General features: G+C 31.0%; 2 protein-coding genes across 2 annotated transcripts in view; both read left to right on the top strand.

Moving 5' to 3' along the window:
• Positions 1-1,305: 1,305 nt before the first annotated feature.
• On the top strand, positions 1,306-21,573 carry LOC107443454 (astacin-like metalloprotease toxin 5). The gene is made up of 6 exons (XM_087161470.1): positions 1,306-1,409; positions 4,874-4,941; positions 10,825-10,906; positions 12,638-12,752; positions 18,797-18,972; positions 21,299-21,573. The coding sequence occupies exons 1-6, from the start codon at positions 1,328-1,330 to the stop codon at positions 21,514-21,516; spliced, it is 741 nt and encodes a 246-aa protein (XP_087017596.1). The 5' UTR covers positions 1,306-1,327; the 3' UTR covers positions 21,517-21,573.
• Positions 21,574-22,446: 873 nt separating this feature from the next.
• The window catches only part of LOC107443453 (glyoxylate reductase/hydroxypyruvate reductase), a 35,385-nt gene continuing 30,040 nt past the window's right edge, over positions 22,447-27,791 (top strand). The window contains exon 1 of the mRNA XM_043052712.3: positions 22,447-22,642. Coding sequence (XP_042908646.2) covers positions 22,572-22,642 — 71 coding nt within the window. The 5' untranslated portion in view covers positions 22,447-22,571. The remainder of the gene's footprint in view (positions 22,643-27,791) is intronic.

The raw sequence follows: 27,791 nt of genomic DNA, 5'->3' as shown, positions 1-27,791 counted from the left end.
TTTTAAGAGGTATAGCATGACATAATATTATAATGTGGTGAACTATATAAGCCTACGTATTATTTAGTAATGGCGGATAAAAATCTACTAAATTGAATTAATTAAACCAAGAATCACAATTGATAAACTACCACTTGAAAATATATATTTGCTGTCCGGAGCAAGGTGGCATCTCTGCATTTTCAAACGCATTAACACCAATTCGATGGCAGGTATAACAGTTGTATTCTAAGTCTTTTTTTTTTTTTTTTGTTAGGAAAGTATTTATTTCTTGTAATACCAAGTATGTTTTGTAATCAATATAATACGTTTCTAAACATTACGTAAAATGGCTTTTATATACCAAATACTTTTATGACAAAAGAAAAAACTGGAACAACTGCCATCCTTAAAAGGTTAAGCTTTAGCACAAATGTATGACCAGATTTTTGAAAATTTATATTTTCGAAAATATTGAACTTATTACAATAAATGATTCATGAATTTGACGAAAAATTCATGGTGCGTAGCTTTTTTAAAAAGTGCTTAAAGGTGCTTATTTTTGATTTTCTTTTTTTAAATGCCCTTAAAGGTGCTTTTTTCATTGGATGTTTTTCAAAAGTGCTTAATTTTCCCTTTTTCAAAATGATATTTTTCCTTTACTGTGTTGATTTTCGTTTCGAATTATGCAAAAAGACTTAGTTCACATTGTTCTATTCAACGTTTTCACAATTCATTCAACCCCAATCTATTTCGGCGTATTGTCAGTCCGTAGCGTATGAAAACGCCATTCGTTTTACATGATTCGAAATTTCACGATTTTTTGACAATTGTCAAAAACAATGACCAAATTTTTTTATCCCTTTTTCTACATGGTGGTTGAAACAAGATGAAACCGTCAATTGTCAAAAACTTTCCAACAATGCCTGATTATGATATTTTTTTAAAGTGCTCAAAAATATTTCTTGAGTGCTTAAAAGGTGCTTATTTTTTGTTGAACAATTTGGCTACGCACCCTGAAATTTAGCAAGTTTTTTCAGTTATAAATATTCGATGCAAGACCATAGTGTTGCAGGAAAAACATTAAATTTGTAATAAAATTCGTTCGGCAATTTTTTATTTAAATACTCTCAATGTATTTTCAGCATCGGCGGTCAACAGTCTTTAACACATCAAATATCCATTATCTTATGCAGTAGACGATTGTTATACTGAAAACATTAGTGAGAATCAAGGCATACACTTGCATTAATTTAATCAATGGCAGCAGGCATTTCCCATGATATTAAATATGATTAGGAAACAAATCACTTCATTATCACTTCATATCCACACTTGACTTGCAATTATGAGGACCGGACTGTTTTTTGTCGGTTTATTGGCCGTTGCATTGGCTGAAGTTATTCAGCTAAGTCCACAGGAAGAAGAAGGTAATGTTCTAATTCATTAGCATTCATTAATATTTTATAACAGTAAATTTATTAAAATGTTTAGAATGGAGAGTTGTACAGAACAAAAATTTAGGACAAAATTCCAGCGAAAAGTACCGGTGCTATGGCTGGGTGCCGGTACTTTTTATCCTGAAATCATGAAGTGCTTCCCTAAAGAAATAATTTGAAAACTGATGATAGAAACTATTTTGAAATGAAAAAGAAACTAATTTATTTTATAAATTACGATAATTTTAAATTTGTTTAAAATATCTCTCTCACATTTTCAGAATTATTTAAAGCTTTTTAATTTATTTACTATAAACGTTTTTTATTCTAATAAGCTTTCAATATTTATTTTATCTTTAATCACTAAAAATACTAATGAATATCGAAAAAACAAAATCGTATTTTTTTATAATCACTACAATTAACCGATTTATATAATTCTATGTAGAAGTTTAGTTGTATGATTGAAAATAATCTGTAGGTTTCTTTTTCAGTATTAATTAAAATGTACAGTACTCAAATTAAAACCCTGAATACTTTTGATCTATGATTGGATCGTCACCTTCTAAGACTCAATCTTAAAGATTTGAGGAGGTGACCTCAAATATGCTTATTAATTAGTGCAGACATAAAATCGTACTTTTTCCGACTAAACGTGCCACTATTTCGACGGATTTGAATTTCTGAAACCCAAAATATAGGGGGTAACTGAAATATGATCCCCATAGTTTAATCTGGAGTTTATACCCTTTAATGTTAATTTCAATTTTTGCGTATTTCGCTATATCTCAGGAAATTTATATGCAGATTGAAAAATTTTTGCTCACAATTATAAAGTTTGTTTATACAAAGATAATTCCATGCAAAAACTAATTTTTACTCAATATATATTATTATTTTATTTAATAGTAATCGAAAAGATTCTGAATTATAAGGTACAAAATTTTTTGCATTTTAAAAGAAAGTAATTTTACATGGCGAAATACAAAATTTGAACGAAAAAGGTTGGATAAAAAAAAAGTATTTTTAAAATTTGTTTTCTCAGAAACTTTTTGATACATTTTGTATTTTGCAATGCAAAATTGCATCATATAAAATGATGCAAAAACGTTCTAACTTATAATTCAACGATTTTTCGACTATTAACTAAGGTAATAAATATTTACTAAAATAAGTTTTTAGCATGCAATTATCTTTGAATAAATGTATTTTATAATTTTGTGTAATTTTTTTAAAATTCGTTTCAGAAAGTTTTTGAAATATGGCGAAATACGCAAAAAGTAAAATTAACATTAAGGGGTCTAAACTTTTATCATGATATTGTGAACAGCCGTCCTGATTTTTGGGTTTACGACTACTAATGTTCAACTCCTTAGCCTTGTAATTTTGAACCTTATTCAGAAGACAAGGAGAATCCTGGATCAAGTATTGGGAGAAATTTGCCTTCGGGGAGGACTTTTTGATGGAACTAACCAGCATTTGCGTTACATGGAGAGGAAGACCACGAGAACCTCCCGCGGTTAGCCTGACGGCAAGGAGACTCTAACCCATGATCCGTCTGCCAATGAGGATATTTCACGTCAGCACTGTGGTCGGTGCAAATCGGATGTGGAATTCGTATCCCAGTCATTGCCGGGATTTGAACCCGGTTCACATCAATGGGAGGAAAACCCTCTATTCCCTGAGCTATCGCGGCTCGGTCTAAATTTTTAACGACTCCTCTAATCAAACTGTGGGGACCATATTTTCCAGACTGCGGCTACCTTCTATATTTTCGAGAGTGAAAATCCTAATCCATCGAAAAAAGATATGTTGATTCAGAGAAAGTAGGTTTCTATGTCTGATTTTTTCAGTTACCTTTTTTTCTCATTGGTAACTTTTCCTCATGGATTATTTTTACCAGACTTTTTGTACAAATGAATTTTTTTTATTGTCTGTCTTATTACTAACACCTTATACAATACAATACTATAATGGAGAGACTCCTGGTGGGCACTTACCATAGGGGCTGATAGAGCCATACAGTCCACTATAAGTAGGTTCATAAGTGGACACATCAGGTGTCTCTCTTTTGAGCTTGGGTGAAAGACCTATTCAACGTGCACGAGGTGGGACTCTGCACAGGATTCTCCCGATCACATTTTACACTGTCTTGGTCTGGAAAAGAAAGACCTCTACTCTGGTCCCTTACTTGTATTTGATTTCCTGAAGACTTTCGAGCTCATTGACTTGGTCTAGCCTGCGGCTGACCAAGAGGAATAAGTCAACAATACAATACAATGCCCATTACACAATTTAATGTATTGTAGTGAATAATTTCAATATGAATAATTTCATTGAATAATTTCAATGACGTCAAAATTCCGGAGTGCCATTTTAAAGTTAACGATGGGGCTTAATATTAAATCTCAATATAACCTCAGACATCGTACGTACAAAACAAATTAAAATTCCAAAAGAAGACACTCCAAATATTCAGTAGAAGCAATGCTCTTCCTCTCAATAATTCATCACAACCTAAATATATATCACAACATAACTACGATTTCATGCATTCTTTTGTGATTATGAAAAAACTCTGGATTTTATCGCACAGCCGCAGTGCCCTGCAACGTCTTAGTAGCTGGTCCTCTGCAAGCGATGAGACTAGTGTATATCTATCCTGCTCAAGACGAAAAAGATTTCTGAGCACCATGATGTACTTCTCCAATGGATTCCATTACGAGATAGCAGATAGATTGGCCAAAGAGGGCAGTGAGGAAGATATATCCACCGGGTCATCACTAATTTAGCAAGAACTTTACTTCAATGAAAAATATGGACAAAAATTAATCTGGTCAAATCCACCTACCCACCAATGGTACACCGCAACATCTCCTGGCACCTTTCTGGGAATAAATTACGATCGAAGCTCCCAGACTGCCTTTACCAGATTCTCAACTGGTCACCTAAAATGTCTAACATTCGAACGTGGCACATTTACCTGACTTGTAAAAAATGCTGTGTCCATCCAGTCTCACCGAAACATATTATGTTTGACTATCCAGGGCGGATTTAACTTCCAAACCCCTTCTTGTCATTGACTTTCTGGCTGTCAACAACTTTTTGGAGTTGATCTGACTTATGTCAGATCTATGAGGATAAGCAACAACAACATTCTTTTGATGCCAAAAGTGTCTAAGTGCTTTTCGTAATATTGAAATTTGATATTTTATTGATGATTAACATATCAGATTATGCCATCAAAGTAAACGATTAGTTTGTTTTTTGTTAAATTAAGAGCGTCTTTATAGAATTGAGACGCTCGGTCAGATTAAATTTTCGTGATGAATAAACATGTGTTTTAACGGTTACGATGAAATTCTGTCTTGATCTTTTTTTAATGTCTTAGGTGAAAGAATAAGGATTATTATAAAGTAAAACCGATAACTGCATTCGTGAATATTATATTTCAGTGGCTAGATCAGCTCTGCAAAATCCTGATTTGTTCGAAGGTGACATAGCTGGTATTGATGGACCCTTCGTAAGTATTATTATTGTAGAAAAATGAAACTTTTTAACAGCGAGAAAATAACTCCATTTATTTAATAATTAATTGTATGTCACCATCCTTCGCTTAATAACACAATACTGGAGAATGGTGTTTTACATTTGATTTCAATTTGGCTCATAATGAAAGTATTGTAAAGTATTTCTCAACAAACATACAGACAGACGTGGTTATAAACAAAAACAATTTATTAAAACATAACAAAAATAAAAAAACACATAAATTTTCATTCATGACTCTATGGAAGAGAGGAGAGGATCTCATACGACTTACTCGCTTAAAAATCACTGACTGACTTATTACACATGCGCAGTTCGTTTCTGTTCAATTGGGTATACTATAGCCTACGTCACAGGTTGTGTTATTCCTACTAAATTTAACCCATGAACGGCATTTTCTGCTAGCCTAACTTCAAGCCACAAATAAACAAACGAAGTGTTTGATCGTTTAAATAGCTGCTCGCCAGATTTTATTGCATTATAAAGAAAAGTAATTGATATTCGATTTTTGATTAATAATTGATTTATGTGGATAGTGGCATTTATGTGGATAGTGGCATAGAATTTAGCATTGCGTCATGGTAAATGTTATTCCTACTAAGTGGAAGTAGTTGTGTTTTTTTTATATTATTCCCAGTTGTGGTTACGGAGATATCACAGTATACACCACTTATAAACTGATAATTTGAATCGTGGCGAGAAGCGTCATTTATTTCTTCTGTTATTTAAGATTGCCAATTTCTTTCCAGAAAAGATATTGAATAAAATATTAAAGTTTTTTATTAAATAAAATACTAAGATAATATTTTAATTTTATTAGTCATTAATTATATATCAGCAAATGATAAATAAATGAATCGATATAACATAACTTTAAAGAATTAAGAATTTTTTTGAGTAATCGATGCTTATCTTTTCGGTTCTATACGTTTTCAATATGTCTAAAATGTGATTATTCATAAGTGAATAATCGTTTTCAAGGTATAAAGAAAAACAGCAATTTTTGCTGCTAAATTTAATAGTTTTACAGAACATCTTGTTTTGGACAAGGAATGGGTTTTTTTTACCTTATAGCGAATAAAACAATTGATATATTCTAACATTTAAAAATATAGGCTTATCTCGCAAAATAATGAGAAGAAAAAAAACTTAACACCATAACTTCAGATCTAGTGACTGAATTTTCATGTACTAAGATGCACTCTCAATGGTTCGAAAATCTAAACTTAAATATACTGATTGATTGGTTCTGGTGATATTTTTAATCATAAAATCAGACAAAAAAATGCTCTTTTCCCTGATAAACATACATTTTTTTCTGACAGATTTGGATTCTTGTGTTTCAAAATTTAATTGGCGTCTTCAATTTAGAAGATACAGCCCTGATAGTTTAATTTAGAAAGCTGTATAAAAATAGCTTATGCCAGTTTCACTTCTCCCTTAATGTTAGTTTCACTTTTAGCGTATTTCGTTTTAACTCCGGTATTAACCATTGAAAGAAAACTCACATGCAAGATGCAAGTATAAGTATAAGATGCGTTCGCAGCAGTATAATTTCGTGTAAGTGTAAAGTATAATTTTTTAATATTATTTATCAATTTTTATAAATAATTCGGTAGTAATAAAAAAGGTTCCTCAATTATCGCTTTATGTAAAAATGTCTGTTTGTCCTTTAACCCTTTCGCGCCGACTGTTACAAATACGTGCCAGCATAAAACCGTATCAACCAGGGTAAGGAGATGAAACTGGTAATCAAAGTAATTCTTTAGCAGTTTATTTGTAAGCGGAATTATAATTGTTTGATTTATTTAATTCGCCATTACTTTGTTCAAAATAAAACTATTTAGTTATACTTTGAATTAACATTGATTATATATATATGATTAAACTAACAATAATTAAAGTAAAAGCAAAGTAAGTCGGTCAAATTAGCAAAGACTACATTTAAGTTACCGTTTTTTATTTAATTACAACTTGATTCTGATTTTGCACGAATGCTTTTTCTGAATCAACCGTCCCCAAGGGGTTAAAGGTTCTTAAAACATCTGACTGAGAGCAATGAAATTTGGCTTACAGATAGTTCAAAGCACGGAGAAGGTCACTGCAGACATTGAAGTATTCTGCTCGAACTGTTCAATTGGGCTGAGGGAAAAGCGAAATCTAGTTTTCTGATTTGTTTAGAATTCGCTATTGATAAAAATTAAACAGAAGACTCTTCCGTTTTTATTTTATTTTAAAGATAACAGAGTTGCTTTCTAACTCATTTAAAAAATAATTTATTGCGCGTTGAAAATATTTATTTATTGTGCGTAAAAAATAATATTAAATTAATTTTTATCGTTACGTCAAATTAACTCAATGAGCAAAGTAACTCAAAGATCAAAAAGGGTAACGTCACTTACTTAGTAGTTCAGAATTAATCTTATATGTTTATTTTGCTTTAGGTACGCTTTAAAAACACGACTCTATAAAACTAAGTAAATTAAAATCAACTTTTTTTTAAATAACCGTTATTAAACAGCTGACTCAATTTTGAGTTAATGATTGCTAATGTTCCATTTCGTAGTCGATATAACAAGGAAATTCTTAGATCCAGAATTGGGAGAAATTTGTCTTTGGAAAGGAATTTTTAATGAAACTAATCCGCATTTGAGTTACATGGAGGGGAAAAACACGGAAACCTCCCACGGTTAGTCTGCTTGAAAAGGGATTTTAACTCATGATCCGTCTACCACTGAGGATATTTTTACGTTGGCACTGTGGTCGATGCGAGCCATCACTTGGATTCGAATCCGGGACACCTCATTGGGAGGCGAGCACTCTACCATTATCTGTGTATCTATTGAAAACTTCAGAACATCAGGGCTCGTTTCCCTTATCATACCTGCCAACTCTTCCGGATTTTCCCGAAGATTTTATTTTCATATTTAAAGTGGTAGTAAATATATACCATTTTTTTTTTATAAACTTAATTTTTAAATGATTTTGATCACCACTATTCTTACAAAAATTAAGCACATATGATAATATGCGTTACTATCATGGTTGTCAACTCAAGTTATCTCAAATACAATGTATTTATTTGCTTAAAATTGAAGTTTTAATTCCATTTTAATACCACTGGGAAAAATGATAATGGAAGGGATTAAAAGTTGGCAGGTATGCCTAAGCCACCCTACTTGAAATTAAAAAAAAAAAAAAAAAAAAAAAAAAAAAAAAAGCAATTTATGTACTGATAGGCCAAAGTAATGGAGAAATAAAGCTAATTCTTTTAGGAGAAAAGCAAAAAATCGTCACACGTGCTATTATTGACAAAAATGGTGGATTAATTTTGGTAATATGTAATAATTGAAGTGAAAAAAGTTATGCACTTAAAAGCAAAGGTAATAAGAAAGTTACTAAGTTATCAGAAAATAGTGGAAAATAGCCATGCTAATAATGATGCCTAATTAATTTTGGTAATAGGTACCACTTGAAACAAAAAGAAATAGAACGAATATAAAATTGTAGGAATTCGATTAAAAGAAAAGTAAAAAATCCCCATGTATCGTTCCTTAACTTATATAATGCTTTATTAATTTAAGTAATAAGTACAAACTTAAATGAAAGAAAAAGTTAAGTTGAAAGTAAAATTAATGGAGAAATTGTACTAATTCGTTCAAGAGAAAAGTAAAAAATTGCAAAATTTTTATTTACTCCAAATATGCCCAATTAATATTTGTAATTTTATTCAAGTTAAAAAAACAGACAGGCTAAGTACTTTATGTGAAAAATTAATGCAGGAAAGGTGCTAATTAGTTTTCGAATACTCTCATAATATCATTATGGTAATTTATAATATAATTGACGCCAATGATGCTTAATTAATTATGGTAATAGACATTACTGCTATTAAGGTAATTGGTCCAATTTTAACAGCTACGAAATGTACTAATATAGGCACAATGTGTTATGTTAGCATATTTGACAACAGTCAATACTTGGAAGCTTTAATATAGATACTGTGAAAAGAGATTTTTTATACCTTCTTTAAAGGAATAAATACCGGAAAAAAATCGCTTGATAGTGGAAAATTTTGTCTATCTTCTGCTGGTGTAAAGCAACGGTATCGCGCCAAATGATAATTAACACGTTGAATACCACTCTAATTTTACTTCATAAGTTAAAAATGGTGAATTATATAAGCCTATGAATTGTTTAGAAATAGTGGTGGATAAAAATCTACTAAATTAAATTTATTAAACCAAGGATCACAATTGATAAACTACCACTTTAAAATATTTATTCGCTGTCCGGTTGGCATCTCTGTGTATATAAATAAAACTATTTTTTGGTGTGTTCTATACTGCATTAATTTCTTCAAACCATTTTAGTAACGATAATAATATAAAAGAAAAATTAAAAGCATTAAAAAGTTAATCGAATTATGTGTTTCTAATAATCTTGATTTCGCCCGTCACCGATGACCCTCGTGGCGCTACGAACAAACTCAGTGCCGGTCACCGGTAGCCCCAATGTGTTAATGCAGTTAATTTTTATTCCCACGGAATGAACTACTAAAAACGTGCTTTGCTCATCATAATAACGTAAAACCACTGGTAAGGACAAAATATAATAAATAAAAAAATTTAATTATTTTAGATTTATAAATTTGTATTTATCTTTCAATTCTGTGCATGACTTCGTTGTCAGTATCAATATATTGACTGTTTATTTTTTTTACTCTTACTAAGAACGAGTATTCAGCTAGTGAGGTAGGTATAAATAATTTTTTATAGTTTTAAACTACACTAGTGGGCTGCGCCCCTTGCTCGCCAACCCCCGAAAATTGCTACGCAATCTTATATGGTTTGCTTCGCAAACCAAGCTCGCTTCGCTCGCTACTAACTTAGTTACATCGCAAATACACAAAATTCTAAAAATTCAATACAATCATTCAAATCCATATAACAACTTTTTTATTTAAAAAAAACTGCATATTTTTAATAAATACTAAATCATTAAAATAAATTTGAATTTAAATAAATGACATGTAATTCGTTAAACCTATTAGATATATGCTTTAGTATAAAATCTTAAGACAAAATTTCTAAAACTGATATCTCTTTTAAAAGGTTAAAATTTTGGCTATAATTAAGTCTATTAAAAATTGAAATAAGTGAATTGCAAATGGAAAAAACCTGCATAAACAAATAAATTCTAGTAAAGCAAATAAATTCGTGATATAAATCAAAAATCGTCAAATAAATTCGTAATATTTAAATTCGTGAAAAAAAGCGCTTTCGACAAAATACTGAAATAGAGCTCTATCGACAAAGACTACTCACTTTTGCCTAGCTTATGCTCTCTCTGGTTATTACAGTTTCCGTTTTTAAAAGCGCTATATGTAGAGCCATCTCAGCTATATTTGGCATGTGACATTTTTAGCGGCAATTACTGGTCGATTTTCTAGCGTTGCCATTCGGGGAGTTGTAATGAGGCTTTTTTTTGTCACCGTGTAAGAGAAATATATATATAGATGTTCCTAAATGATAAAAAGCTCATCATTTATGAAATGGACTGAATGCCGCTTCCTTTAGGACGCAGATTCTTTACGAAAATTTTTTATCCGAATAGTGCTTGCGGAAAAAGGACGGAAGTAATTTTTAAAATTTTTTTTTGGTTCAAAACTATGATGAGGCATTCTGAAATTTCCGTTAATTGAGCGAAATGATGTAACTAAAGAAGAGGCTCATGCGTCTTTAACTTCTATACCTTTTTTCTTTAATGAGATAATTTTTTTAATTTTGTTGTTAATTAATTAAAATAGTTGACATTTTTATATGATTTTATATGGACTGAAATCTCTATATTTTAGGATCCAGACCGAAGTGCTATTGTTGGTTCTCATTTCAGATGGCCAAATGCAACTGTATACTACAATGTTCATTCATCTTTAGGTGATTATTCTATATTTGCATGGTGACAAGATAAATGTCATGATTTAATAGCTTTATTTGGTTTCTTTAAAAAGCTATTGGTCTTCATTATTATTTTTTGGTTTTGAAAAAAAAACTTTTTTTTTCATGAACTGATAGTAATACCTTTGTAGCTTTCTAAACACAATGAAGAAATTATACTTGAGGATTTGAAAGCTTCACTTGTTTAAAAGTTAGGGAGGTGGTAATGGAAGTCGACATGTTTCGGGCGCTTAAAAATAGACTCTTATTCTCCCGACACACCAGTCGAAAAATGTCGACTATCATCACCATCTGCATAATTTTGAAGTAAATAAATTTATTAAATCATCAAGTGTATTTTTTGGTTTCAGTTTCATGGGATTATTCACTTAACGCAAAAGTTGTTTAATTTTTCATAGTTTACTATCCGTGTATTTAGTCTCAATCTATCCTGCGTGAAAAGATCAATTTCTGACAATTTTAAACCCTGAATGGGCCGAATTAAAATTATTGCTGGGGTAGCAATTTTAAATTTATTCTATTAACATACATACACATGCATATTTCTCTTCACTCCGAATTGAAGCATAGGGCTTCTATCATAGCTATTCAACCCACTCTTTTTGTGGCTAGATATTTTCCCTCTGTTCATATCTTTCCTATTGTTTTCAATTCGCTTACAATCATCCTGCTCCTAGATTTTTCGGTCTTCCTCTTTTTCCTATTGATCTGAGGGTTCCAATCAAAAACTTGTTTTACTTTAAATTTTTTAGGTTTACTTAGAACATGACCAATCCATTTCTATTTACGTATTTAAATTTCTAGTTTAATCGGTTTCTGTTTTGCTTATCTAAATGATTTCAACTTAACAAATTTTATGGATCCATTTCGTTCGTTGCAGTGAACTGGGTGTCTGAGGCATCACCTCCTACATCAGAAAGCCTCCACACGGTTTCTTATAAGTAGTCTGCTCAGATGATTTAAAAAGCGAACCAATTGTGAGCATCAACCCAAATTCTTTTTTAAAAGTACTTGAGAGAAATTTATCATGTATATTTGAGAATTGAATCTATAGTGGATGACAAATAAATAAAACAAACCAATTATATTCATGAATTAAAACATTTTTAGACATATATTTGCTACAATTTTCTAATTTTTAATAGATTTCGTACTAAATGGTCCTTTCATCAATTGGTTTACCTTCATAGTGGTCTGATCGGACTACCTACAAAAAAACCGCGTGGAGGCTTTCAGTTATAAGAGGCGTTGTCTAAGGCCGTACGGCCCTCTTCCCATTCATCCTGAAATTAAACTAAGAAACATACATGACAAAAATAAAGTTTGGGGAGCAAAATGGAGTTCTTGAGAGAAAAAAAAAGTGGCACTTTGCCATTATTAGGTAATAACAAATTTACAAGTAATAAAAAGTACATGAAAAAAGGTAAAATTAAAGTACAATTTGAAAATTAAAACTAATGAATATTTACAGTTTGGGAATACGTACAAAAGGGGGGAGAGTTAAAGGATATATGTGTAAGTAAGTGTGACTCTGTTAAAGTAGAGACCCGGCCGTCCTGGTAATTACCACGCGTTTATGGACCCATTTGGTGTGAAAGATTCGCTTTGAGCTATAATAGATAAATATTTGTGTGGTGTGTTTACTGTTTATGTTTATTTTATTTTTGTTAAGTGCATTTACAATGACTTTTTCTTTTTTTACGTGTGTAGAAAGACAAGTTCATATTATTAAGGCAGGAATTGAGGAATATCACAAACATACTTGCGTGAAATTTGTTTACAGAACAAATGAGCACGACTATGTCAGAATGTTTTATGGAAATGGGTAAGATTATTATGCTGATATTATATTTGCTGTTATATAAGATTTGCCGTCGTTCTAAATTTACGGGATTTACTTCATTATATTTAAAGAAAGAAAAGTGTGCTCGTAATTAACATAAATTTCATGACTTTATAAATATTACGTTTAAAAATTATACAATTGTTCAACGTAATTGTTGTAAAATTATTAATCATTGGCAATAACCAAAATAATCGGAATTTCAAACGAAAACTTTCGGTATAAAATAAAGCATTTTGTAAATTACGAACTTATAGCTGCCAACTAGAAAGTCCAAGTCAGAGATGCCTACTTGCTTCCCTTTGTAAAAAAATATTTTCTATTGGTTATGAAATTTAAGTTATTTTTAGTTTAGTATTTTTTTCAATTTAAGTAATTTTAACGTTACCACGACTCAAAAATTCAAAATAATATACGAAATACAACGTATTGAAGTTCTGGGGCAGATAATATGAACAATAAAATTGTCTAGAACCTTCCTCATTACTACATAAATCATTTGACAAATCAGTTCATCTGTTTATTACAATTATCTGTTCAATTATCTACAATTATTATGTACAATAATGTGTTTATTACAATTATCCCCCTCCAGCATGATGTTGTGATTTTAAAATCTAAACCTGGTAAAAACCACACAGATATTTCTAATTTTAGGCCCATCAGTCTGCTATCAACTATAGGAAATATATTAATAGATCGAAACCATTCCTGAATCTACTCCCCGATGAACAGCACGGGATCAGAGAAAAACTCTTAACTGTTAAACAGCTTATTAGACCTTCTGAATTTGTTTGAAATAGCTTTTACTTAAAACACATGTCAGCTCTATTACAACTAGATATTTCCAAGGTCTTTGATCGCGTTTGGCACCAAAGCCTTATAGTAAAATTTGGTTTCTATTTGCTTTTAGACTTACTTCATCTATTAGACTCCTACTCAACAAGTAGAATTTTCCATATCAAACTAAATTAAGCAAGCTCTACTGTCAGTCTACTGTAGTGTCGGGCTTGCCCCAGGGAAGTATTCTTGGGTCCTCTTTCTATATTTTCTTTGCATCAAATTTCCCAAAGAAGAATGGAGATCCCAATCATCTAACTGCTTTCTATGCCGATGATACGGAAGTTGTTCAAAAATGTTCAAACCCCGGTTTTGCCATTTCATGACTACGAGACTTTGTTCACGAAATTGAGGAATGGTGCATGAATTGGCGAGTAGCCATAAATGCTTATGAAAGCAATTTATTAATAATTATAAACTCAAGACTAAGTAGAAAATTCACTAAAAGCGCACAAATCATCAACATAACTGCTTCAGTGGTGCAGAAAACTAAATACCTTGGCCTGATATTAAATAGCAAACTCATACAGAATGAACATATAAAAGGCCTCACCTCCAAAATCCGAGGAGCACTCAAGGACCAGTCACAGAAAAACACTCAAAAATACCACCTCACCCAAAGAAACTACCTTATGTACAAACCATAAGTCCGATAGCCACCTACGCTTCACCGGCATGGTGTGCAAAATCATTCTAAATTAAATGTAATAAATCAACAATTTAACATTAAATGACAGAATTTACTACCAGTTTAAATATTCAAAAAATGATTACATAATTTATCGCCGTATTAAATACGCAATTATTATAATTGATGATAATCTAAAAAACATCGTAGATGGTATTATAATTCAATCAAATTTTTTATTTGTTGAATTGTAACCATCACTATAACGTCATAAATTACTCATATTTAAACCAAAAAAATTCTTTGTAATTATCTTTAATAGTCAACTTAGAGCCCCTTAATTAGACAGGCCGACTTATCATTTATTATTGGAGCAAAGAGCTAACATAAGCACAGCGAATAAATATTTTCAAGTGGTAGTTTATTAATTGTAATTCTTGGTTTAATAAGTTCGATTTAGTAGATTTTAATCCACCACTATTTCTAAACAAGGCATAGGCTTATATAATTCACCACTTTATAGTACTTATTATATACCTACCAACCCTTCCGGATTTTCCGGAAGATTTTATTTTCATATTTAAAGTGGTAGCAATACTCAGGTTATTCCAGTTAACTTTTTGAATTATAATGATAATTATAAATGAGTTTGGCCACCACTACATATAAATAATTACAATAAATATATGAAAGCATAATAATCCTTGGGCAAGCGAATTTCAACGGGATCTGAATATAAATATATTTTTGAGTCAGATTGTTTTTCGTTTATTGTTTTACAACCACTCTGAAAATCCATTCTCGGAAAGAGTGAAAGTTGGCAGGTATGTTATTACATGCCTTACATTTTTAAATGCAAGCAAATATTGTCAACTATTTGCAAAATTTACTTTGTAGTTATTTACCGTTTTTTAAATTGTTTTGGCGTGTCCGCAGCAGTTGGCATCTCTGTAATAACATAACGAATACTAAAATAACGTTAACTTGCGAACTTGTTCGCTCCAATATTGCTTGATAGTTCAGCTCTGATAGTATAGGAGCCTTAAGTCAACTGAATGAGATATGTTACAAAAAGTTGCTAATTTTAAATTTTTTTTTATTTTTATTAATTACCACTTTTTACCTTTTAAGCCGCCTAATGTATCCCTGGGAAACGCGTCGCCACAATTTAGTTTATCTGCGGAGCCTCCCCGGACTTGGTAGCCCGACCACCTGCGAGCGAAGTTGAGCACTTAACGGTAGATCACTTTAAAGAGGGCTTATACCGCACGCCCTTCGTGTCATCGCAGTCTAACCAAAGTGGTCACCCACTTGCCGTTTGCAAGTGATGATCAACTTTGGTGTTCTGCGGGAAACTGTATCCTTACTGTAGGGCGTATATTGGTTCATCATCATTTAGGATTGCTCAAGGCCTTTTACCCTTCCAACTGGTACTAGTGACATCTGACTTGGTTGTATCTGTAATAAAAGAGAAGGAGAGAGAAAAGAAGAAAACTGATGTAATATTAGTTTAATATTAGATGTGCGCGACTGCAACGGCCTAAGCCACGCCTACATTTGAAGTTGAAAATTAGCGCCAATTATGGCTGGTGGAGAAATATCAAGTAAATAATATTGAGATAATGCAATCAGCGCCAATAAAGTTTAGCGGTAAATGTTGCAACTAAATTGGCCCTTTTAAAGGCCTTTATTAATATTCAAATTTGTTAAAATTAATTAAAAATTTTAGAAAATATTGCATTACTAGTTAGAAAGTATGCAATAGGTCTGATTTTAGAGTCCTCTATTAACATATCTGCCTCAAAAATTTTATAAAAATTTGCTGCATTACATTTCATCACATTCTCAAAAAATTTGGATTTTGTATATTGGTTGGAATTATATTTAAGTTTATTAGCAATGAGTTGTTAATATTAAACTGTTAATAAAGAAACGTTCATCAATTTTTTTATACGAAACAAATATTCACAGATAAGAATTAGGTGGATATATTACGCCAGCCCTGTCGTCTGTGCGAGCCGGGTGTGGAATTCATATCGACCAGCCATTGATGAGATTCGAACCTGGGTCACCTCTTTGGGAGGCGAACGCTCTATCTCCTGTTATAATCATATAGAGATTCTTTTCCCCTCACTCTGCACCCCTTCGATATTTGAATTCGGTGGAGCCTTTTATCGAGGGGAAAAAGAAGCTAAGAAAGTCTAGCAAATCATTACTGAGGTGTCCAGAGCCGTTACAAATTTTTGAAGAAAATGGAGAAGAGATGAAAAGTGATTATTCGAAACACCTCTTAGTTTTAATTAAACTGATTTTAATGTTTATTTATTAATGTTTATTTATATGTCAATTAAACTGATTTTAATGTTTATCCCTTGTAGTGAACCGTATCTACCACTACAAAATTACAATTACAATTCACTAGTATATAAAGCATGTTAACTCGAATTGAGTATGGGGAACCTTTTCATAGATGAGGGTTGCATACCTGCCAACTTTTAATCCCTTTCCTTATCATTTTTCCTAGTGGTATTAAAATGGAATTAAAACTAGGCAAACAAATACGTTGTATATGAGCAAAGTTAAGTTGACAACCGTGTATAGTAGCGCATATTAATATATGTGCTTAATTTTTGTAAGAATAGTGGTGATCAAAATCATTTAACAATTAGGATTATAAAAGAAAAATAGTATATAATTACTACCACTTTGAATATGAAAATAAAATCTTCCGGAAGAGTTGGCAGGTATGACCATGATCTTAATGCAGCTTTCATGACTAATGTTCAAAACCCGGTGGCCTTAATCCAGTTATCCCGGTCTGTAACAAACACAGCAACTAGTAGAATCCGTGTATCGAATTCTATCACAGATATAATTCTGGTGGGGGAGTACTGTAGCGTATCTACCACTACACAATTACATTCCACTAAGGCATGTTGCTTGCTTATTTTGGAAATAAATGTAGGCAGGGTTTCTAAAAATATCTGTTACAGCAGATAAAGAATCAATCTGTCTACTGTACCGTTACCCTTCAAACTTTGGCAAGGCTGTGATTTATCAATTGAATTTTGGTAACGGTTACCCAGGTTCAAAAATAGACACTTGACTAATGAAGTACATGAAACTTTTAACAATAAAAAGTAAATTTTATTATAACTATAAATTATCAACAAACACAATCTCGATCATTTCCAGATGCCTCCATGTGCACTCAAAATTTCAATTTATACACTTTTAAATTTCCAAATGGTTATTCTCAAGATAAAACTTTTCGATAAAAAGCACCTTTAAATTTCATATGCATAACATTAAATTAATTCACACTAAAAGAGACATTTACGAAATAAAAATACTAGCTCATTCTAAATTTACAAAAACATTTAAACTTTAAGTCCTTGTATTCCTACAGCAGATAATTAAAATTAAATATCCAAGGCTCATCTTAAAATAGGTATCTTAACATCGGATAGAAATAATTTAAAATACGGAATAAAATGCTCTTCTAAAAAGTTACTAAAAAGGCAAGAAATTAGAGTTTATAAATACAAAGGAACTTGCAGATCACCTTCTGGAACGCCCACCGGGCCTGCAGGTAGACTTGTGGACTAGGAGAACCTCGACCTTCCGACCACGATTCAGCTCTTTAGAAACACTCGATTTTCTGCCGAGGAACGCTCACTTCTTGTCAACAGTCCTGAACCTAGCGACACTCCGTCTATCATTTCCAGTCAACTATATGAGGCTTCAGATCAACTTTCTTCCAGGCAACAGCTCATCCGATCAAGGTGGCTTACTTAGTCGCGGTATCCAGGGACTCTTTCCAAATATCAACCTTTCAGCATTTCCGCCTGGATCAACTCATTCCGAGATTCCAGCTAAATCTAAACTCATTCTTGATGAAACCGGCTCAGAACATACTTCTAACAGCCATGATAGATCCTGTCAGCGGTGATGTTTCAACTCAACATTCCATCGGGCACGATCCGCACTCCCGTCGTACTACTTTTTCAGGTACTCCCGTCTTACTACTTTTTCAGGCACTCCCGTCTTACTACTTTTTCAGCCACTCTTCACGCCTCTTATACTTTTCTCAGCAAGGCGGAATAATCCATACTGACCTGTTTACTCGCTCAAAAGTCATCCCGCATCCAGTGGACGTCAGAACAAAAAAAAAAAAAAGATCCATAAGAAAAACCAGCTACAAACCCACTAACACGCCATAAAAGTGATAATCTAAAGCTCCTTAAATATCAATACAATTTATATCCACAATCTACCCCAAAAATACAATTTTAAAAGGATCAATAAAAATTTCTCCTAAAATATAATTTTGATTGCATTTAAATTTTATCATAGTGGTGCCATCTATTGAAAAATAACCCTTCTTTAAAAAGTATTGATACAAAAAAAAAACTTCAATAAATTCCTATTTATTACACTACAATATATCGTGATCTGTACAATGAAAGGAAATAGATAAATAACAGGAATGATTATTACACTTGATAATTAAAATGTATTTTTACTATGTTCATCTCAATCCTGACTCTGATTATAGGTGCTATTCTCAAGTGGGCACAGTTGGTGGTGCACAGGATTTATCTCTTGGTTACGGGTGCCACTATATAGGTACAGTTGTTCACGAGTTGGGGCATGCGCTTGGATTCTTCCACGAGCAGAGCAGATCAGACAGAGATAAATATTTGATCCTCTACCTAGAAAATGTACAAAATGGTGAGTATTTGTATCGTAAATAAAATAATTTTTTAATTGATTTTTAATTTTCTTTATTTAAAGGTATTAAAAATTGATAAGATTATTTATGAATAATTTGCTATCCATTTAATATTTTCGGTAGCTTAAAAAATTCATTTGATTTAAGAATTCCCATTTTTTTTGTTCATAGTAATATGAAGTAACAGTTTGTATAAGTAGAAATTACGAATAGTCATTGTAAAATACGGTCCCTGTTTAAATTATTAGACGCACTATAAGATTCTATGTAAAATCTTAATTATCAGTAGGTGATACTGTAAGCCTTTATTGCTGCTATTTGACAGAAAACGGTTTGCACTTTTTAACGTTCGTATACCAAGGCTAACATTGTAATGCAATACGTTACAAATAAATACAAATCGGAATAATATAAAAAATCTCCTGAATAAAAATTCATTACAAGTATGTTTAAAGATAAAAGCATTGCATATAAACTCGTGCAAAACATGTAATTATTAAAAAACTACAGGGCGTCTAATAATTTGGTCTAATTATTATAATATATTTTATTTTATAACCGTCGTTGAACAATCGACTCAATTTAATGGGATTACGACTACTAATATTCAAATCCGTAGCCTTGTAATTTTGAACCCAATCCAGAAGACAAGGGAGCTCTTGGATCAAGTATTGAGAGAAATTTGACTTCGTGGAGGACTTTTTGATGGAGCTAACTCCCATTTGCGTTACATGGGAAAGAAGACCACGAGAACCTCCCACGGTTTGCCTGACGGCAAGGGGACTCTAACCCATGATCCGTCTACCACTGAGGATATTTCACGTCAGCACTGTGGTCAACGCAAGCCGGATGCGGAATTCGTATCAACTGGGATTCGACCCCGGTTCGCCTCATTGGAAGGCGAACGCTCTATCCCCTGAGCCATCGTCATTCATTATAATATATTTTTTATTTTATATTTTATAACCGTCCTTGAACAGCCGACCCAATTTTGGGTTTACGACTACTAATGTTCAACTCCGTAGCCTTGTAATTTTGAACTAATCCAGAAGACAAGGAAACTCCTGGATAGTTCTACCAGAGGTATTGATTTGTTATGGGAACACATGGAGTCTTCGGCCGGCAGGGATCGAACCCACGACCTCTTGGACATGGGCCCAGTGCCCTATCAACCAGGCTATCCCGGCCGTATTAAAATATGTTAATGTAATACCTGATATAATATATATTTTATATTTATTTTACCCAATACTTTTATTTTTATATACCCAATTTAACCAATTGATACACGAACGTAAACAAAATCAAACCGGTTTCAGTCGCTTAAAAGCAATATAGCTGCATAGTATCACCTGATAATTAAAATGTTACTAAGAATCTTAGTGTGAGTCTAATAACTTGGCCAGGGACTGCATGATCATGAATTCAAGAAATAAAAATTTATGAATAAATTTTTATCCATTCAATATTTTTCGGAAGTTTAAGAAATCCTCTTCATTTAAAGAAATCCCATTCTATCTCACGCGGCGAAAAAAGACCACAATGAAATGCAAGAAGGTTTATAATATTAGAGTAATGCTTCCCACTCTTAGCATTTCTATGTTGCAACAATATTTTGCTATGGAACAATTATTATTATCATTTTTAAGTAATGCGCTAAATTTTCAAGTTTGGTTTATTTGTTAAGGGCTTCATTATAATTAATATTTGTTTAACATTTAATCTCTTATTTAAATTGAAATTTCTTAAACTGAAATACTAAATGAATTAAAAAATATTTTGCTACATTTAATTCTTTCTTATTTCTTGTTGGAAAAAAAATCACATTTTATTAATGAGATTTTAACCCTTTGGAAGGCCGTGGTAAGTATACTTACCACCACTTTTTACAGCTATTAATTTAGGTTTCCATTTGTTAATAACTTCAGCTTTCTTGAAGAGCGTTTGAGTAAAATTGGTAACCATTTGTTAGTTTAAAAAAACGTATAAAAGTTATAAAATACATAATTTCTTTTGAAGTTTGTAGCATTTATAAAATTTATTTTATATACAAAGAAAAATAAAAGTCAATAAGTTCCTAATAGGTCTTGTTAAATATATTTACCACCAAAAAAACGGCATTTTTATAAACTAAATGAGTTTTTTTTTCTTATACCAATTACTGTTCTTAAAACAATTTCAATTCCAAAAATACTTTAATTTACCTTTACTAGAAACAATTGGCCCATTAAAGGGCTAAGCCTTTATTAATGTAATAAATGAATCTTTAATAAATTTTTTTTGACATGCTTGATGTAAAATATCTAAACATTTTTTTACGCTTAGGTTTGGAACATGCCTTTTTCAAGCTTACTCCATACCAAAATATCTTGTACAACCCGTTTGACTACGATTCCATTATGATTTACGGCAATACAGCCTTCTCCAAGAATGGAAAAGACACCATGGTGGCCAGAAACGGGCAGGTTTTGTTAGACCCTTTCAAGAAGAAAGGAATGACCAAAAGTGATATTGAACGGGTCAATGCTATGTACAATTGCTGAAAATAAATTGTAAGAAAATTTAAACTTATTAAATCTGAAAAAATAATACATTTTTAATGTCTTTTCATCATTTATAATATCGTCTGTCAGTTTAAAATCTAGACAAAGATCAAAATGAGTGTCTGCGAAGTTGGAAGCAGATCAGAATGAATAGGATAAAATTGTTTATTCATGCAATCTTAAGACTTCGATTATATTTTCAGAAACAACGGTATTGTTCTGTAAAGCCAAATCTTCAAAAACAGCACCATGCGGTGTCATAACTGTTAGAATTATTTAATGAAGATGGACTCAAGCTCATTTACATTAAGTAATTCATGAATTATTTGATGCAAATGAGCTCGATTCCATTTTCTTAAATGAATATGAATAAATTATTCATTCTACTTCGAGTAAGCCAAGTCTGAAAAGTATCAATTCTCTCAAGCCACACACTCTATATTCTTTCACTATAAATTTCTTACTTTACATAAAAACAAGCATGAAGCCATGAAAAACTTAAACAAACTAATTATACATCTAACTTGCCAGGTACACGAAACAAAAATATATTACTGTTACAATAAAATACACATATAAATGACAAATCTAAATTAAGTAAAAGATGTATACGAGAAAGAATTATATATATCTTTGTGAATATCTCACTTCTTCTCTTAAGATCAAAACCGTTTAAACTTTTCTGTCTGTTTTCGAACGGCAGCGTCAGAACAACTTGGAGTGTGCTCCAAAAGTTCCGTTCAATCAAACTGACCCAATGCTTCAATGGATTGAGTGTGGATCAGAGGTTATAGACCACTGTTTCAGATCAATCTCCACAATCTGTGTAAGTTTGTTTACTCTAACTACCGCCATGGGTTAAGTAATTTTGCTATCTTCGTTTTTATGACATCATAATCTTATCTATTCATCGAATCATCATTTTTCACTTCAGGTTCAATAGATTATTATTAAGTTAACATTTTTGATATTCTTGGTATTCCATAAATTTTGAGCGCTAAGTGTATCCGTTTTGTCTTCTTGTTTGGAACATAGAATTCAAACTATTTAAGGACATGAGTAAACAGAAAGTTTTTGTCACCAGGAGTGATTTTCCCAAATGTGCATTCACATTGTTGAGTGAAAAGTAAGTTATTTTTGTCTCAATATTTAAAAAAGAAAATATACTTAATTAACAACAAAAGAACATATTAAGTGACTTGATTTTAAAATTCCTAATTAAAGAAAAGTTATGGTCATCTGCTCAGAAAAGTTACGGTTACTACCGATCAGAGTTGGCCGTTGATTACAGTAATCGATTACAACTGTAATTGATTACAGATAATTACAGCTATGTAATCAATTACTTGTAATCACGATTACAAGTAATCAATTACTTGTAATCGCGATTACAACTTTCAAAAAATTTTGATTACAGCTGTAATCATGATTACAATTTTGATTACAGTAATCAATTACTTGTAATCACGATTACAAGTAATCAATTACTTGGAATCGTGATTACAACTTTCAAAAAATTTTGATTACAGCTGTAATCATGATTACAATTTTGATTACAGTAATCGATTACTTGTAATCTTGATTACTTGTAATCATGATTACAAGTAATCACAACAAAAACGATTACGAGTAATTATGATTACAAGTAATCAAAATATATGATTACATGTAATCATGATTACATGTAATTTGATTACAAGTAATTGTGATTACTTGTAATCAAACTATACGATTACAAGTTATTACGATTGTATACTATAGTCAAATTTTTTCATGTGTTTACATATTTTTATGTACATAGAATGTACGCACGCATGAACGTACAATTTGCGATTCCTATACATACAATGTATGCACAAACGTTGTTTGTACGTACAATATTCATAATTATATTGTAATATACTTAATGCAATGCGCATATGCTAAGTACATATAATTATGCATTTATGATACATGTACGCATGTATGTTAGATTGTACAAAAAGGCAATGTTTTGTATCTTTGTATACGTAGACAATGTATGTATGAACGTATATGAAAATAATGTTCATGCGTTTGCATGCTTTTATGTACTTAAGTACATATATTGTATAAATTTACGATAATAGCACATATATATAATGTACGTATGTATGTAAAATTGTACGTATTTACGTACGATATGTAAGAATGTTATTTAAAGGTACAATATATGCACATAGTAGCGTAAATAAAATGCGTACATGTATACATGCATATTTATATGTACATCGATATATGTGCACGCAAATTATGTACTTATGTACAACTTACGTATGTACTTGTATAACTACATACTTTGTTAATACTTATGCGCATGTAATGCATAGATGTACAAAAAAATAGTTATATGCACAATGTACGCATGTACATACAACGTATACATGTACATAATTACGAGTAATGTACAAATACATGCGTACATTTAAATATATGTAATTACAATATAAACATGCATTGTGCATATACATTAAAAAAAATTATATGAATAAGGTTAGTAAAATTTGTTTTAAAATTTATTCTAAGGCATATGAAACTCGACCTCATATTTTTTAGAAAGCAAACGATAATTTTATTTTGAATTTCTAAATATTAATTCCACACATAAAATTTACCGTTTTTCTTACCATTTAAAAAATTTCTATGAATCATGCATTATGTTATAGAAAAAATAAATCTGAATTGTCAAAGATTTCATGAAAATACCTGAAAAGAATTTTTTATTCAGAGAATTTCAAAATGATATAGAACAATTAAAGCTGAAAACTAAATTTAAATATCGTTTGATTTTGTCATTTAACTTGCTTGAGTCATTAAAAGTTAACTTACATGCATTTTATTTATTGCATTGTCCACATATTTAGACATAAATGTAATGTACATATGTATACATGTAATGTATGTACGCATGTACAATGTATGTACATACATTCATGTATTGTACGTGCATATATAATACATATGGATATGCATACATGGAACATACGTGTATTGTACATGTGTGGATACATTCATTGGACATATATACATTGCACCATATGCATAGATAGGGATAGCATGCATGTACACATGTAAAATTTGTGCGAAAGAATTACGCCCAATATATTTATGCACATATGTACTGTATATGTACACACATATGTACATTATATGAACATTATATGTTCATTTCATTATATGTACACTACATGAATAGACATCTGTACGCTATATGTATATACATCTGTACAATATATGCAATTTTGAATGTGTGTACGTACGTACGTTATGCATGTCGAATGTATGTATGAATATATGTAAAATATAAATACGCCCAATGTACGTACAATCATACACAAATGTATTATGCATATTTGGATACATACATTGCGCATGAACATATTATGTATATGTACATAAATACACTGGACATGCATATCATGTACATGCATACATACCTATATTGTACATCCTACAGATATACCTGTATTGTACATGCATACATATATTATACTGTTCATAAATAAATTGCACATGCATGCATGGGACATACATTGTACAGACAATGTATGTATGTTCGTACAAACACAAGTACTTGTATGTACATGCGTACATGAACATAGATATACATTTTACATACACAAATATTTGCATAAAATGCATATATTCATTGTGTATAAATGTACATGTCTACATTGTTTGCACATACATACGTAATTATTATCTATATACATACGTACATATATTTTATACCTAAAATATAAGTGTATGTACATGTGTGTGAAACTAAAATGTCTGAACATATGCACTAGATAAAATCATATGTACATACATTTTAGTTACATTCATTTGTACGTATACAAATACGTACAAAATGCAGTACATGTTAATACGTGCAAAATGTATCATTATAAAATACATTCTACTATCTACTATAAAATATAATCATTTATAAGAATACAATAGTCTTGTAATCGTGTATTTAGATTACATGTAATCAAATTACATGTAATCAAATTACTTGTAATCAGATTACATGTAATCATGATTACATGTAATCATATATTTTGATTACTTGTAATCATAATTACTCGTAATCATTTTTGTTGTGATTACTTGTAATCATGATTACAAGTAATCAAGATTACAAGTAATCGATTACTGTAATCAAAATTGTAATCATGATTACAGCTGTAATCAAAATTTTTTGAAAGTTGTAATCATGATTACAAGTAATTGATTACTGTAATCGACTATGTAATCATGATTACAGCTGTAATCAAACTTTGTAATCACGATTACAAGTAATTGATTACTGTAATCAATATTGTAATCATGATTACAGCTGTAATCAAAATTTTTGAAAATTGTAATCATGATTACAAGTAATTGATTACTGTAATCAAAAAATGTAATCGATTACATTTTTGGCCAACTCTGCTACCGATCCACCTAGAACATTAAATGGATAGTAAATAAATTATAACTAGTGGAAATTTCTCTGATTTAGCTGACTTTCAAATTTAAATATTTTTCACAATGTTTTGTCAGAACTTGTGTATACCATTCAAGCTTATTTTGTTTATAAATGTCGAGTAATATTAAAAAAAAATTTTAATATAGAGTTTGCTACCACTTTTATAATTATACTGGACTGCATTTTAAAAGTATTACTTCCTAAAGTGATTTGTGGAGAACATCTTTTTAAAAAATTACCATTATTATTATTTTTATTGCAAAAAAGGAGAATTGGTGGAACAAAATATTCATTCTTACAATATCGTTTGCAGGAACAAAATGCTTTTGTCAATCAAAATATATCTTATAGCATAAATAATTTCATTTAAAACTAAAGTCAGCACGCATTTTTTAAAAGCTAAAGTGCTAGATAACAAAGAGAACTTTTATTTGTTTTGCAAAAAAGGAGAAATGGTGGAACAAAATATTCATTCTTACAATATCGTTTGCAGACACAAAATGCTTCTGTCAATCAAAATATATTTTATAGCATAAATAATTTAATTTAAAGCTAAAGTCAGCACACATTTTTTAAAAGCTAAAGTGCTAGATAACAAAGAGAATTATTTTCTTGGCATAAATATAATACTTTTTGCTGTTTAACATTGATTGGTTAAAACCAAACATTTTAGATTACAATAATATGAAAATGGATATTATAAAAGAGTAGTATTTCTTAAACGCTTACAGATAACTGGCAATTTCAATTCGGAAACTATCACTTAATTTTTCTAAAAGTCATACTCCTATGATTATAAATTATTCCTAAAAGCTAGCTCTTATTAATATTTATTATCTGTCAGTTTTTAACGATATTTTGAAAAATTTCTTCTAGTGCAAGTTTAAGATTTAGGCATGATATTTTGTTTCGTAAATTTGATTTAACACGTTCACGTCGGGGTGACCCACCGGTGGGTCACGCAAGATTGTCTCATCTTGGCAGCGCACCGGAAAACTGGTAACAATAAATTTTATTTTTTAGTTTTTTTCTGGGAATAATAAAAATCTATAACTACCAATTGTTTTTAACGGATGAAATTTTTATATTGAATTGCTTCTTCGCCGTATTAAATTTCTTTACAGTGAATTGTTATTGTTGAGAATAGATTAACTCCTCCTTGATATTATCTGATATTGAAATAGTTCTTCTACCAGTATTTTCACTTTTCCCGGCGTGAACGTGTTAAAGTTACTTTCTATACCACTACATGTAAATGATTCAAGCAAGAGTTCATATGAAACGCCTCTTTAATTTAACTCTCTCGTGTTTAGGTTTTTAAGATGTTGTCAAAAATACATGTTATTAAAAATTTAGAAAACGTGGGTTTTTAATTGTATACCACTCTGTAAAATATTTTGTAAAAAGTGTAGGAGTTGTCTGCCCTGACTATATCATAGTGGATAGGCATGTCTCGTTTCGCGAAGAAGAAAAGTAAGAGTGAAATTATTGTAAAACCAGTTAAAATGGAAAAAGAACTGGCAAGTTTTCGTATCAAATAACTGTGATTATGTTTATTCATTCTGTAAAGTTTTTAAATATACACCGTGGTTACAACTAAGTGGAATTTAAGTTGTGTATAAAAGAGATGGAAGACACAAATTGTTTTTGTTAATTCCCATCGGCCTGAAGTATTTTTCTAAACAAAAACAAATATATTATATCTAACCATTATTTTTAGGGCAGAAAAGCGTCAAAACTGAATTTTTCACTTACTTCGGAAGAGCATAATTCTAAAACTTTACAATGCCCCGAAGTCCAA

This window comes from Parasteatoda tepidariorum, chromosome 4, assembly GCF_982258835.1.
Source record: "Parasteatoda tepidariorum strain Cologne lab strain chromosome 4, Ptep-v5.0, whole genome shotgun sequence".
NCBI lineage: Eukaryota > Metazoa > Arthropoda > Arachnida > Araneae > Theridiidae > Parasteatoda > Parasteatoda tepidariorum.
Note: the sequence above shows the minus strand (reverse complement) of the source record. Positions and strands in the feature narration are given on the sequence as shown.